The 16,175-nt window shown below is 48.0% G+C and overlaps 1 protein-coding gene across 1 annotated transcript in view; it reads left to right on the forward strand.

Moving 5' to 3' along the window:
- LOC135057451 (alpha-2-macroglobulin-like protein 1) overlaps nucleotides 1-16,175 on the forward strand; it is a 275,363-nt gene that overhangs the window by 84,295 nt on the left and 174,893 nt on the right. Inside the window, exons 10-16 of the mRNA XM_063963344.1 lie at nucleotides 691-805; nucleotides 2,293-2,402; nucleotides 7,247-7,414; nucleotides 9,288-9,506; nucleotides 12,007-12,070; nucleotides 12,166-12,308; nucleotides 13,505-13,654. Coding sequence (XP_063819414.1) covers nucleotides 691-805; nucleotides 2,293-2,402; nucleotides 7,247-7,414; nucleotides 9,288-9,506; nucleotides 12,007-12,070; nucleotides 12,166-12,308; nucleotides 13,505-13,654 — 969 coding nt within the window. The remainder of the gene's footprint in view (nucleotides 1-690; nucleotides 806-2,292; nucleotides 2,403-7,246; nucleotides 7,415-9,287; nucleotides 9,507-12,006; nucleotides 12,071-12,165; nucleotides 12,309-13,504; nucleotides 13,655-16,175) is intronic.

The following is a 16,175-nucleotide window of genomic DNA, read 5'->3' on the forward strand; positions in this document are numbered from 1 at the left end:
CCCTAGTGTATACCCTGCTACAGAGAGAAGATTATTACTAGGGGAGACGCATAGGGCATGTGTAATATGTGTGTAATACCGGTATGTTCCATCCTCTCTGTAGACGGACCGCTCTGGTAGGCTGCAGCGATACAATCTGAATTACCCCCCTAGTGTATACCCAGCTACAGAGAGAAGATTATTACTAGGGGAGACGCATACGGCATGAGTAATATGTGTGTAATACCGGTATGTTCCATCCTCTCTGTAGATGGACCGCTCTGGTAGGCTGCAGCGATGCAATCTGAATTACCCCCCTAGTGTGTACCCAGCTACAGAGAGAAGATTATTACTAGGGGAGACGCATAGGGCATGTGTAATATGTGTGTAATACCGGTATGTTCCATCCTCTCTGTAGACGGACCGCTCTGGTAGGCTGCAGCGATACAATCTGAATTACCCCCCTAGTGTATACCCAGCTACAGAGAGAAGATTATTACTAGGGGAGACGCATACGGCATGAGTAATATGTGTGTAATACCGGTATGTTCCATCCTCTCTGTAGACGGACCGCTCTGGTAGGCTGCAGCGATACAATCTGAATTACCCCCCTAGTGTATACCCTGCTACAGAGAGAAGGTTATTACTGGGGAGAAGCATACGGCATGTGTAATATGTGTGTAATACCGGTATGTTCCATCCTCCCCATAGACCGACCGCTCTGGTAAGCTGCAGGCGCTGGTGAGTCTGTCTCACTTCAGAGCGCGAGATTCGGACTACTCCCGGCAACTACAGGTGGAGGCGACGCTGGAAGAGGACGGGACAGGTAACAGTATAAGCAGTAGCGGGAGCGCCGGATTAACGGCAAGAAGTTGGTTTATTTCCTTAAACAGCAGGATAAAGATATAGGGGTCTATGTATCAACAGTTTTTTATGTAAAAAAAAAGTTAGAGATAAAATCCATTTTTCGATACTTTTCGCATTTGTTAAGTATCGTCAGTATGTATGTAAGTTTTTCGATTTTATTTATTGGGTGGGTTTTCGCAAAAATCTACTTTTCGCATTTTTTTTGCACTTTTCCAACCTGTATTGAAAATGAATGGGAACCTGATGTATCATTGTTCTATCGTGAAAATTGTCTGAAGCTTTTCATATCTTTTTTTTCGCCAGCTGTTACTGGCAAGTTTAGCAATAGGCCATGATTGTTCTTGTAGTTCCACCTCTAAATTTACTTTTTTTTACAAAAAGAATATGCTAAAAATATCTCCCTTTATCAAAATTATACTTATATATATTGAACTAGTCTAAAAATGTACTAATATTTTCTATATGTATTTTGCTTGAGATTCATATTATATACATATAAAAATTCTCTCATATAGATATAGATATGTAGTGATAAATAGATAGATGTTTTGTTTGGCGACCCTTAATAGCTCTGTTGGAAGTGATAAGAGTGGAGAAGTGAGCCAGTGGAGAAGTTGCCCATGGCAACCAATCAGCACTGAAGTAACATCTATAATTTGCATACATTAAAATGATACAGAGCTGCTGATTGGTTGATGGGTAAATTTCTCCACCGGCTCACTTCTCCATTCTTATCACTGCTTAGTAAATGTCCCCCTATGTAACATGTTTATATCAGTCATTAGAACAACCAATCACATTGTCTATGTGACAGTCCCCTCCCCTTTCAGTTGTCTAATAAGTGTCCCATAGTACGCTAGCTATTCCTTACTGCTGCAGGTCAGGTATGTGCTGATCGCCACCGAGAAACTCACTGCGCATGTGCGGCTCTGAAACAGAGCATGCACAATTAATTTAATTTTTTCAAAATGCGATAAAACGACCGAAAAGTAGAGCGATAATTATCACATTTTTGGGCTTTTATCGCAATCACGTTTTTGGTTGAAAAAATGATACATATGTCGAAAAAAAAAACCACGAAATAGACCCGATAACGGACGATAAAAAATATGAAATTATGCATATTTGATACATAGACCCCAATGACACTAATAACAGAAATATACGGTGATCTGTGACCTAACTGGACAAATGCAGTAAAAGCGAATCAAGACAGAATTGTAACTAAGCTAAAATAAAGTTAAAAAAATGCCCTGAAAGTAAGATTGGCGCGGGCGGGAAAGGTGATGATAGACCTATTACAGAGCAAAGAAGTCCAGATCAGGCCCAGCAATGACAGATGGGCCACACGTGTTGGTGGTTTCCTTGCTCCATGCTTTGGGCCCCGGGGTATAAGGTCAGACCCCAGCCGGTCAGTGACCGCGTTTCCTCTCCTGTCTCTCACAGATGTGACGTTCAGCTCAACCAAAACCATCGACATGAAATCGGAAATCACTAAGCTGTCGTTCAAGGACTCCAAGTCTTATTACCAGCCAGGAGCTCCGTACCGGGGAAAGGTGAGCAGACCACAACCCATAGTAACATATGTTATAGATACATGGCATTAGTTATGGGATGTGGTCACCAGAGACCAGGCGGCTGAGCTGAATGTAGGTAAGTTTTGCAGACATATCCTCCATGTTCTTCTGTTCGTGATCCGGAGCCGAGCGCTATGGCTGCGTCTGAGCCAGAAGCAATCCGGTCTGATCTGGGTGTAACGTGGTGGTAATGGCAATTGTGTAGGTGAGGGTGTGGTGACGGAAGTGTGGGTGATGTACAAGTGTGCGCACAAGAAGACACACCTCCGGTGGGATGTAATGGATTCTGAGATTGTCGGAGGTGTGGTATGCTGGCCGACCTAGGACATTTTTTTAAAGGGGCAAACACTTATAAGGCAAACCCAGTGCTTAAAGTGATCCTAGAGAGGTGGTGGAACTCACCCCCCACGCTTGTGTAATAAAAGGATTGCGCGCACCGCAAAGAAGTGGCATGGTCTGAAAAAAGGGGCGTGGTCACCCAATAGTCTCCCCAATTTAAATTACGCCACACAGTAGCACAGTCTTATTCACATAGTAGTGCCCCTTATACACAAAGCCCACAGTAATAGCACCCCTAATACACATAATGCCCACAGCTACAATGCCCTCAGTAGTAGTGCCCCTTATGCAATGCCCACTGTAGTGGTAGTGCCCACAGTTGTAGTGCCCCTGATGTAGAGCACATAGTATTGATGCCCATTATACAGTGCCCCCATTAGTAGTACCCCAATATGTCCCCAGGAGTGATACCCCTTATTAAGTGCCCCCTATGCAATGCCCCGTGTTGTATTGCCCCCAGTAGTAATGCCCCCGTGTAGTATTGCCCCCAGTAGTTTTGCCCCCTGTAAATATGCCCCCAGTTGGTCATCGCCCCCCCCCCTTCCAGTAGCGCTGCTTACACACACACACACGCCCTCTGAACTATGGGAGAGACATCATTAGTGCACTTTGCGGGACTTGGAAGCCGGAAGCCCGAGCTCAGCTGCTGAGAGGAAGAAGCTGGCGCCCGCTGGTAACACAATCTCAGCGGACGCCCGCCATCTCCCTGGGTTAGGTGAGCCGGAGGAGGTGGAATGGGACGGAATTGCGTTCCACCTCCTCCGGCTCGCCTAACCCAGGGAGATGGCGGGCGTCCGCTGAGATTGTGTTACCACTTTAACCTCTGGGCAAACCCATGCCTTGTAAGTGATTGCTCCTTTTAAAAAACGTCTGAGATGGGCCTGCATCCTGCACGTCCCGAGATCTCGGACTCCATTACATCCCGTCGCTGGTTTCAGACAGATCTGTTGGGCAATGGAGATTGATGATGCAACGGCGCATTTATATTGATGATGGCGCAAAGCCAAGAGGACTGTTAGGGGCTGATTCTGAGTTGGTCGCAGCCGTGTCTCGGTGTATTGGTGGTCGCCCATCTGCGAGTATATGCAAATTATGCTAAAGATCCATTCCCTGGCGTACATCCGAATGTGTAAAGTCTGAGACACCACTGCCAGCGTCGGTGTACGCCGAGATAGCGACTGCTGCACCCTCAGCCGCTCCTTTACTCGCATCATCCGAAAATGGAACCTGCCCTATGGCCGGTGCCTCTGTATGTGCTGCCTAACACGCCCGTGTGGCGGGCCATAACTGTGCCTCCTCTAAGCCACCTCCCCGTCACTGACCCGACCCCTACACTGCCCTAACACGCCCGTAAGGCGGGCCATAACTGTGCCTCCTCTAAGCCACCTCCCTGTCACTGACCCACCCACTACACTCCCCTAACACACCCATAAGGCGGGCCATAACTGTGCCTCCTCTAAGCCACCTCCCTGTCACTGACCCACCCACTACACTCCCCTAACACACCCATAAGGCGGGCCATAACTGTGCCTCCTCTAAGCCACCTCCCTGTCACTGACCCACCCACTACACTGCCCTAACACACCCATAAGGTAGGCCATAACTGTGCCTCCTCTAAGCCACCTCCCCGTCACTGACCCACCCGCTATACTGCCCTAACACACCCATAAGGCGGGCCATAACTGTGCCTCCTCTAAGCCACCTCCCCGTCACTGACCCACCCGCTATACTGCCCTAACACATCCATAAGGCGGGCCATAACTGTGCCTCCTCTAAGCCACCTCCCTGTCACTGACCCGTCCGCTACACTGGCCTAACACGCCCGTAAGGCGGGCCATAACTGTGCGTCCTCTAAGCCACCTTCCCGTCACTGACCCGACCCCTACACTGCCCTAATACACCCATAAGGCGGGCCATAACTGTGCCTCCTCTAAGCCTCCTCCCTGTCACTGACCCGTCCGCTACACTGCCCTAACACGCCCGTAAGGCGGGCCATAACTGTGCGTCCTCTAAGCCACCTCCCCGTCACTGACCCGACCCCTACACTGCCCTAACACACCCATAAGGCGGGCCATAACTGTGCCTCCTCTAAGCCACCTCCCCGTCACTGACCCGACCCCTACACTGCCCTAACACGCCCGTAAGGCGGGCCATAACTGTGCCTCCTGTAAGCCACCTCCCTGTCACTGACCCGACCCCTACACTGCCCTAATACACCCATAAGGCGGGCCATAACTGTGCCTCCTCTAAGCCTCCTCCCTGTCACTGACCCGACCCCTACACTGCCCTAATACACCCATAAGGCGGGCCATAACTGTGCCTCCTCTAAGCCACCTCCCCGTCACTGACCCACCCGCTATACTGCCCTAACACACCCATAAGGCGGGCCATAACTGTGCCTCCTCTAAGCCACCTCCCTGTCACTGACCCGACCCCTACACTGCCCTAATACACCCATAAGGCGGGCCATAACTGTGCCTCCTCTAAGCCTCCTCCCTGTCACTGACCCGTCCGCTACACTGCCCTAACACGCCCGTAAGGCGGGCCATAACTGTGCATCCTCTAAGCCACCTCCCCGTCACTGACCCGACCACTACACTGCCCTAACACACCCATAAGGCGGGCCATAACTGTGCCTCCTCTAAGCCACCTCCCCATCACTGACCCACCCACTACACTCCCCTAACACACCCATAAGGCGGGCCATAACTGTGCGTCCTCTTAGCCATCTCCCCGTCACTGACCCGACCCCTACACTGCCCTAACACACCCATATGGCGGGCCATAACTGTGCCTCCTCTAAGCCACCTCCCCATCACTGACCCACCCACTACACTCCCCTAACACACCCATAAGGCGGGCCATAACTGTGCGTCCTCTTAGCCATCTCCCAGTCACTGACCCGACCCCTACACTGCCCTAACACACCCAAAAGGCGGGCCATAACTGTGCGTCCTCTAAGCCTCCTCCCTGTCACTGACCCACCTGCTAGACTGCCCTAACACACCCATAAGGCGGGTCATAACTGTGCGTCCTTTAAGCCACCTCCCCGTCGATGACCCACCCTCTACACTGCCCTAACACACCCATAAGGCGGGCCATAACTGTGCATCCTCTAAGCCACCTCCCCATCACTGACCCACCTGCTACACTGCCCTAACACACCCATAAGGCGGGCCATAACTGTGTCTTCTCTAAGCCACCTCCCCGTCACTGACCCGACCCCTACACTGACCTAACACACCCATAAGGCGGGCCATAACTATGCGTCCTCTAAGCCACCTCCCCGTCACTGACCCACCCAGTTAACTACCCTAACACACCCAGAAGGCGGGCCGTAACTGCATCCTCTAAGCCACCTCCCCGTCACTATTATATACTGTCTGAAATATATTTTTACTGCATGATCTTTTTTTGTAGCTTAATAATGACTGTTTTACCTTTACATATTTTTTTTATAAATGATTTATAGTATGTTTTCATTAAAATATACAGTATTAATTTTTGACTTAAGACAAGTATGTATTTTCATCACAGTGTAAATTACTGATACATTATATACCAGAATGTTTTTGGATTTTCATGACACCTCTCCCTTTAACCAACCATGTTGTAAATTTTTTCGGTAGCGCCGGAGTCATTTCTTTTTGTTTATGTGAAGACCCCGTTCTCTTATCTAGTTTCTCATTTATTATTGGTTTATTCATAGGATGTACTTTGTAATATGTTTATGTACATTTTGGGGCTCATTCAGGTGCGGTGTTCTTGTTGCTGTATTTGCTATATTTTTCTGTATGCAATTGCGATTATATGCTAATATGGGCAGAAGCTAACCTGAGCATATGGACACCCACTGCAGTCACATCATTTCCGTCTGATGGAAGAAAACATTGACCAATGTGCGTACAATAGCCTCTTTGTGACCGTACCTGAATAAGCCTCTTTATTAGAGCGTGTTTGCGATAAGAAGCTTTAGCAGTCCTGCAGGTGGCGCAATGGAAAGGTACAGAGATCGGTGGTCTGTGCTTATACAGAGAGCAATATGGAAAGGTAGAGCTATAGGGGCTTATTTATGCGACTGCTTTAGCGACATTTGCGCAGTTGCGCCTGCGACCTTATGCTGATGCTAGTATCAGCCCTTCCATGGTGTCCATCATCTGACTGCACAGGGACTGAGACGCTGTAATAGCGCTCTGTGCGTCTTTAGAAGCACCCATCGGTCCCATCATGGAAACTTGTACTTGCCCCATACTAGGTGCAGAATCTCCGGCAGAGTATGGCATCCAGGGTCAGCGATTCAGCGCCTGTGACACTCCCATAATATGCCAATAAGATGGACCACCTCCAGGCACCGCCCAGGAGCAGCCAGTACATCTCCAGTCTATTTCTGATAATGCGCAATTGCAATAAACACTAATCTCCATGAACATCGCCATTGCATGCCTCTGAAGCGGACCCATAACATTATTACGTCTTGTTTCCAGTTGGTATTGGAGTCTTATGATGGCAAGCCCCTCAGTGGGGAGAAGGTGCACCTCACCACCTCATTCAAAGGGGAGACCGTGAAAGAGACATATATTACAGACTCTGCGGGAGAGGTCTCATTCCAGCTGTCTACCTCCTCATGGGGCAAAAGCTCTGTTACATTACAGGTGAGTGACTGGTGACATCCTGGTGACGGGAAGAGGTGGTGGGTCTTGGCATGTGTGCTGGTTCTATAACTCTCCTCTGTGACTGTGTCTGTAGATTGTTCTTGATAGTAACACTCACATGAGTTAATTATTCTTAATCCTTACTGTCCTTCTAATGTGTGTATCAAGCCTTCTTCTGGTCACTGCTTAGTGTATCTAACCCTCTGCTGGTCAGTGCTCAGTGTATCTAACCCTCTGCTGGTCAGTGCTTAGTGTATCTAACCCTCTGCTGGTCACTGCTTAGTGTATCTAACCCTCTGCTGATCAGTGCTCAGTGTATCTAACCCTCTGCTAGTTACTGCTTAGTCTATCTAACCCTCTGCTGGTCAGTGCTCAGTGTATCTAACCCTCTGCTGGTCAGTGCTCAGTGTATCTAACCCTCTGCTGGTCAGTGCTCAGTGTATCTAACCCTCTGCTGGTCAGTGCTTAGTGTATGTAACCCTCTGCTGGTCAGTGCTTAGTGTATCTAACCCTCTGCTGGTCAGTGCTTAGTGTATGTAACCCTCTGCTGGTCACTGCTTAGTGTATCTAACCCTCTGCTGGTCACTGCTTAGTGTATCTAACCCTCTGCTGGTCATTGCTTAGTGTATCTAACCCTCTGCTGGTCACTGCTTAGTGTATCTAACCCTCTGCTGGTCACTGCTTAGTGTATCTAACCCTCTGCTGGTCACTGCTTAGTGTATCTAACCCTCTGCTGGTCATTGCTTAGTGTATCTAACCCTCTGCTGGTCACTGCTTAGTGTATGTAACCCTCTGCTGGTCACTGCTTAGTGTATCTAACCCTCTGCTGGTCAGTGCTTAGTGTATCTAACCCTCTGCTGGTCACTGCTTAGTGTATCTAACCCTCTGCTGGTCAGTGCTTAGTTTATCTAACCGTCTGCTGGTCAGCGCTTAGTGTATCTAACCCTCTGCTGGTCAGTGCTTAGTGTATCAAACCCTTTGCTGGTCAGTGCTTAGTGTATCTAACCCTCTGCTGGTCACTGCTTAGTGTATCTAACCCTCTGCTGGTCACTGCTTAGTGTATCTAACCCTCTGCTGGTCAGCGCTTAGTGTAGCAAACCCTTTGTTGGTCACTGCTTAGTGTATGTAACCCTCTGCTGGTCACTGCTTAGTGTATCTAACCCGTGCTTAGTGTATCTAACCCTCTGCTGGTCAGTGCTTAGTGTATCTAACCCTCTGCTGGTCACTGCTTAGTGTATCTAACCCTCTGCTGGTCAGTGCTTAGTTTATCTAACCGTCTGCTGGTCAGCGCTTAGTGTATCTAACCCTCTGCTGGTCAGTGCTTAGTGTATCTAACCCTCTGCTGGTCAGTGCTTAGTGTATCAAACCCTTTGCTGGTCAGTGCTTAGTGTATCTAACCCTCTGCTGGTCACTGCTTAGTGTATCTAACCCTATGTTGGTCAGTGCTTAGTGTATCTAACCCTCTGCTGGTCACTACTTAGTGTATGTAACCCTCTGCTGGTCACTGCTTAGTGTATCTAACCCTATGCTGGTCAGTGCTTAGTGTATCTAACCCTCTGCTGGTCACTGCTTAGTGTATCTAACGCTCTGCTGATCAGTGCTCAGTGTATCTAACCCTCTGCTGGTCACTGCTTAGTGTATCTAACGCTCTGCTGGTCACTGCTTAGTGTATCTAACTCTCTGCTGGTCAGTGCTTAGTGTATCTAACCCTCTGCTGGTCAGTGCTTAGTGTATCTAACCCTCTGCTGGTCAGTGCTTAGTGTATCTAACCCTCTGCTGGTCAGTGCTTAGTGTATCTAACACCACGTTTCCCTCATAATGACAGGTAGAATTTCCTCTAATGTCCGCTATCTATACCATGTCTGTATTTCAGGCCACCACTAACAGGACAGATGAGCCATATGATTATGAGAAGGTCTCGGTGCGGTACGGCCGGAGCAGCCTCTATCTGAAGGACATACATGTGGAGACGAAGAACTCAGTGTATATCCGCCCGGTTAGGAGTTCGGCGCCGTGTCACCAGTCTGTGATGGTGACTGTGGATTACACCATTGGAGAGGGACAGAAGGACGACGTGGACATTTGCTATCTGGTAATAAGGATACTGTGACAGAGCAATGAGTTTAGGGCATCAACCCAACTCCCATAGGTTCTGTTCTGCTGTACACGGGAATGAGATATAGAGTGTAGCCCCAAAGGCGTACAGTGCCCCTGGAGTACAATAGGGGTGTGTTTATATCCACGGGGGCTATTGCCTGTATACTGTGCTTCTGTTTTGTGGCATATTATTGTGGCTGCGCAAGTCTTGTGTAACAATATGTGCTGATGCCTGTACCACGCAATGGTGAAACATCTATAAAATACAGGGAAGATCTCACCTCCTCAGCTGTGGGGCCCATAGCAGCGGCACCTCCTGTACCTTTGGTAGTTGTTATACCCTTGCTGCTGCTATTAAAGTTAAGGGACAGATACAGGTTTACAGTGATCTGTGTACAAATCACCACAGGATTCTGGAGAACTACAGAAGTGTAACTTTACTACCTGCAAGTCATACTGAACAACAATGGCTATAGCAGCACTTCCTGTATAAAAAAACACTTCCTGTATAACACAACCCTTCCTGTATAACAAAACCCTTCCTTTATAACCAGACACTTCCTGTATAACAAACCCCTTCCTGTATAACCAGATACTTCCTGTATAACAAACCCCTTCCTGTATAACCAGACACTTCCTGTATAACAAACCCCTTCCTGTATAACACAACCCTTCCTGTATAATCAGACACTTCCTGTATAACAAACCCCTTCCTGTATAGCCAGATACTTCCTGTATAACAAGCCCCTTCCTGTATAACCAGACACTTCCTTTATAACACAACCCTTCCTTTATAACACAACCCTTCCTGTATAACAAAACCCTTCCTTTATAACCAGACACTTCCTGTATAACAAACCCCTTCCTGTATAACCAGATACTTCCAGTATAACAAACCCCTTCCTGTGTAACCAGACACTTCCTGTATAACAAACCCCTTCCTGTATAACACAACCCTTCCTGTATTACCAGACACTTCCTGTATAACAAACCCCTTCCTGTATAACCAGATACTTCCTGTATAACAAACCCCTTCCTGTATAACCAGACACTTCCTTTATAACACAACCCTTCCTTTATAACCAGACACTTCCTGTATAACAAACCCCTTCCTGTATAACACAACCCTTCTTGTATAACACAACCCTTCCTTTATAACCAGACCCTTCCTGTATAACAAAACCCTTCCTGTATAACCAGACACTTCCTGTATAACCAGACACTTCCTGTATAACAAACCCCTTCCTGTATAACACAACCCTTCCTGTATAACACAACCCTTCCTTTATAACCAGACCCTTCCTGTATAACACAACCCTTCCTGTATAACCAGACACTTCCTGTATAACAAACCCCTTCCTGTATAACCAGACACTTCCTTTATAACACAACCCTTCCTTTATAGCAAAACCCTTCCTGTATAACCAGACACTTCCTGTATAACCAGACACTTCCTGTATAACAAACCCCTTCCTGTATAACCAGATACTTCCTGTATAACAAACCCCTTCCTGTATAACCAGACACTTCCTTTATAACACAACCCTTCCTTTATAACCAGACCCTTCCTGTATAACAAACCCCTTCCTGTATAACACAACCCTTCCTGTATAACACAACCCTTCCTGTATAACCAGACTCTTCCTGTATAACAAAACCCTTCCTGTATAACCAGACACTTCCTGTATAACCAGACACTTCCTGTATAACCAGACACTTCCTGTATAACAAAGTGAATGGCAATGATGCATCCTCCACCATCCACATAAAGCATACATCTACTGTACTTACCCATTTTTCAACACAAAGAACAACAAACAGGTGAGTGGGTGTAAGACAGTGTGCCAGGTGGTGGATGCAGGGACAGTTTGCAACAAGGAACAAACATAAACTGAATAAATGGGAGATTATGTAACATAGAGGTTTATGTACTAAAGCCTTAGAGAGAGATAAATGCCAACCAACCAGCTCCTAGCTGTCATTTTTCAAACACAGCCTGTAACATGGCAGTTAGGAGCTGATTGGCTGGTACTTTATCTCCGGCCACTTTGTCTCCATCCAAGGCTTAGTACATAGACGACATAGTCCTGGAATTTTGGATTCGGCCTGGACATTTCCTAGAACTGGTTACACACAAAGGGGCTATTGGTGTGGCCAGTGTCTGAGGGCATGGGACTGTCCTGCTCCGCAGTAGGTGCTTCTTCAGGGGTCTCATTGTCCATGATGGTGGGTGCTCTGACACCCTCAGTCAGTATCAGGTGAGGTGGAGATGTTGGCTCACACACCCCTAGGAGGTGGCGCTCGTATTACATGTCCCTTATCTACAGCATGACGCAGCACAGGTCTGATAATACAACATGGAAGGAAAGAACGTGGCAATGCCTAATGAGGAGCCTCCTATAATTGATATTGATAATTATATTGATGTTCTGGGTTCCATTTCTCCATACCTCTGCTGGATCATCTCACCCACTGTCCCCCGCTCTGTCTTTCAGGTGCTGGTTAATAATAAGATTACCCTTGGAGGCCAGAAGACAGTGAGAGGAATAAATGTGGACTGTACGTTCTCCCCGGTGATCTGGGATGTGGTGATGGGTCTCCTGGATATCATCACTTTAATATTCATTATTCTTCTGTTTCCTCCCACGATTCAGCCCTCTCAGGCTCCGTGGACTTCTCCATCCCAGTCCGTGACATTTCCCCCTCTGGAAAGCTGCTGGTTGTCACCGTGTCTCAGGACGGTGGAGTCGCCGCAGACACCACAACGGTCAAAGTGACGCCGTGCTTGAAGCATGCGGTCAGTATCCTCACACCATGTACTATACCGAGGGCAGAATCACGGCAAACGGGCGTCTGACTGAGCGGTTTACTGTGTGCTCCTGTGGATGTCCATTGTCAAGATGTTTCTTACCGGGGGGAGATACGTGTTATTATTTATACTCTTACTATGGCTGAACATAATATTTATAGGGGATAAGCAGAGTACAAGAGGGGTGTGGCTTGTGATATGACCGGGATGACAGCAACACCAGACCTACTGGCCCTCATTCAGATCCCGATGATCTGTATCCCATACCGCAAAGTTCTGTGCATGCGGCATTATACCGTCAGTGATTGGCAGTCTGATGCCCTTTGGGGCCCGGGAGGGAGTGGCGACAGCCTGTTTGTGAAAGTGGGGGTGCGTCGCTTCCATGCAGGAGGAGGGAATAGGCCCGGATCTCCATCGTTAGATGGAGAACTACTTAATTGGACTGAGATTTCCCGGCCTCTAACCAGGATCTGCAACGGCTGGCTTGTGCGACCTTATGGGTGCCGCATACTGCCCGGTGGTGACGCAGTGACCCGGATCACTACTGCAGCAGGAGGCGGCTGTGTGTAATAGTCACCTCCAGCTGCATCACAATACAGCGCTGTCACCGCTGCTTCCAGGGAAGGATAGCGCCTCCATCTACATATGAATCAGGCCCAGTGTACAGTAATTCATCAAGCACCAGTTTACAGTGTAACTTACTGCTGAGCTAGGAGTAGTAGTAAGAATAGTCCATAAAGGCAGCTGTTATGGGGTTTAAAAACAGCATTTGGTCATTTTGTTGAAATAACTTTAATATAGGTTTTGCTAATTTGCTTTTTTAGATTTTTTTTTCCCCATTAATTCATGTCCTTCTGTGCTACATTGTGATTGGTCCTTACACGGGGTTACAGGGATGTAACGGTACTTTGTACGTGTGAGTGACCTGGATCCTGACTAGAAGGCGGCCAGGCAGAGCATTAGACGAGGAGGCCAAAGCGTGCGTTGCTAATTATTATTATTTTCATTTACCTTTATAATCCACAGTGCTGTACTCAGTGTATAACTCCCCAATCCGGGGTCACTTCACCTGAAAGTTGGTGTTACGGGGTAGCCCGGTGTGGACTGTGGGCAGCATTGTGTTCTGATGTACTGTATAACCGTTGTGCGATGTCCCTATGTCACATTGCCGCGTTCTATTCCAGGTCAGTCTGAAGTTCTCCGAGAGTGAAGCGTTGCCCGGATCAGACGTCAAACTGAGTCTCCAAGCCAACGGCGACTCCATGTGCGCCCTGCGTGTGGTGGACAAGAGTGTGGTGATGATGAAACCTGAGGCCGAGCTGACGGAGAGCAAGGTACCGGCGCACTTTGTAGAGTAGACAATGGATCGGGTTATTATCAGCCGTATGTAGATGGTGAAGGAACCAGACTCTGAGATCTATGGGCTTAATTCAGACCTGATCGCAGTAGCAAGTGTGTTAGATAATGGGCAATACCATGTGCACTGCAGCTGGGGCAGATGTAACATGTGCAGAGAGAGATAGATTTGGGTGGGGTGTGTTCAAACTGAAATCTAAATTGCAGTGTAAAAATAAAGCAGCCAGTATTTACCCTGCACAGAAACACCATAACCCACCCAAATCTACCTCACTCTGCACATGTTACATCTGCCCCACCTGCAGTGCACATGGTTTTGCTCATTAGCTAACAAATTTGCTGCTGCAATCAGGTCTGAATTAGGCATTTGTCATACTTACCTACTCTCCCGGATTCTGCAGGAGACACCCAGTTTTTCAAGTAGTCCCCCGCAGCCCCGGAAGAGTGGCACACCTCCCGCATTCTGCCCACTTCCTAGTGAAGTGGGCAGAATGTGGAGAAAAACACAGCGAAATCGCGGACTGGCGGAGGGGGCAGAGCCTAATGACGCAATTATATGCTAAGCGTGTCACTTTCGCTCTGCCCCTATGCAAATATTAACCAATTGTGAACTTTTCCTGGGGAGTAGGCGGGGCTTGATGATGTAATTATGTCAGCCCGCCTTCGTCACCGCCCACCTGCTTCCCGGAGAGGAGATTTAAAATGTCGGTAAGTATGCCATATGTACTAAGCCTTGGAGAGAGAAAGTGGAGAGAGATTAAGTACCAGCCAATCAGCTATTAACTGTCATGTTACAGGCTGGGTATGAAAAATGACAGGATGATTGGCTGGTGGTTATCACCTTCCACTTATCACTGCTTTCTGCAGCGGGGTACACTGTGTTCCACAAGAAAAACATTGGGGGTGTAGAGCGGAATCTTGATCCAGAGGCACCATCAGGCAAAGCTTTGACTGTCCCAGGATGCATTGGGGCCTCCTCTATAACCCGGCCTGCAGGCACTGAGAGCTCAGTTTCGAGTTGTGCCTGCAGGCAGCAGGTCACCTAACAGGTGGGCAGCCCTGAAAAAGCTTAGAAGACTTCAAGGGACGCGGCACTGATATGTCAGGGTGACATTCAGTGCTGCGTCTCCGTCACCTCCCAAGCGACGTTGCATACCCCCGCGGCTCAGTTCCCGGGTACTTGCAGCGGAGACGCTCCGATTTAGGCACATGGTCGCAGACGCTCTCCTGGTTCGGGTGGCTGCTACGAAGGGAGGAGGTAAGAGGGTCCCCAAGGCGGGACCCGCCACTAAATCGCGTTCCTGCGCAGTCTAGGGAGACGGAGTGCGACACTTGCGTGGACACTGTTACCGAGCAGGGACCCCACTATATCCACCAGGGCATAGGAGTACAGGTTGGGTGTACTAACGCCCCTATTGGTAGGACTCCGTAGTACTGGCGGTGAGGTCCAGCATAGGGGAGCTGGCGCTTGACCTGTAGTTCCTCCCCCGGCCCAGGACACCATCTCCTTGCAGATTTCCTGCCCTGGAGCTTCCTCACACTCTCCCTCACTCCCTGACTGAGACTCTGGGCGCCATCTTAGGTATAGCTGCAGCTGGTCTCCGGGACTGCAGGGCAAGGTCTCCCCTGTAAAGCCGCCTGTATACAGCGCTGTGACTTTACAAACACCGTATTCTACATGTCTATATACAGACAGCATTAGTTAAGAAAGAGTGTACTTATTACAGAGTATATTATATGAGTATTCTGATATATAACTCCGGTCTATGACAGCGCTGTGTTTTATTTATATTTATATATATATATATATATATATATATATATATATATTAGTCCAGTGCCATTTTACTGTGCTTATAATAATCTCTGCATTGCCTGTGACTATGACTATGTGTGCCTGTATCTGCTGTATGGTTTCACTCTCATGTGTATCCCATCTAAGGTAGCTATCACTATGTTCTGTACCCGAAGGGACTAGGTGCGTCAGGGTCCTCTAATATAGTGTACACAGTACTTTTCGCTATACGGATATTTTACTGTGTTACAGTCACATACACCGGGATTTAGTTCACAAGTTTGTGTACTCTGATGCTGTTTGTGTACTTTGTCCACAAGTTGTGTACTCTGTCTGGCTTCATCGTACTAATGGCCTAATTGTTGCCTTTTTACAATGTCTAACAATAAGTGCAGTAAAACTCTGGAGGCTCCTGTAATTTGCAAGTTATGCTCCAGAGGTTTAGCTGAGGGGTAAGTATTGTGTGATAGTCTGTGTACTAAATGTCATACACCTCCCAGTCAGGGCTATGTTCACTACCCTCCTGGGGACTCTGGTGGACCATTTAGCCCCCCCTATGGGACCTCCGGTGCCACTGCCACCACAAGTTGTCCCTATGGTAAATCCGCCTTGGGCGGAAAATTTGTCTACCCAACTGCAGCAGTTACATCAGTCTTTGGGTAGACAGAAATCTACTCCAGGTCACTCCCGTGTCTCTGGGTCCT

This window comes from Pseudophryne corroboree, chromosome 3 (assembly GCF_028390025.1).
Source record: "Pseudophryne corroboree isolate aPseCor3 chromosome 3, aPseCor3.hap2, whole genome shotgun sequence".
Classification (NCBI taxonomy): domain Eukaryota; kingdom Metazoa; phylum Chordata; class Amphibia; order Anura; family Myobatrachidae; genus Pseudophryne; species Pseudophryne corroboree.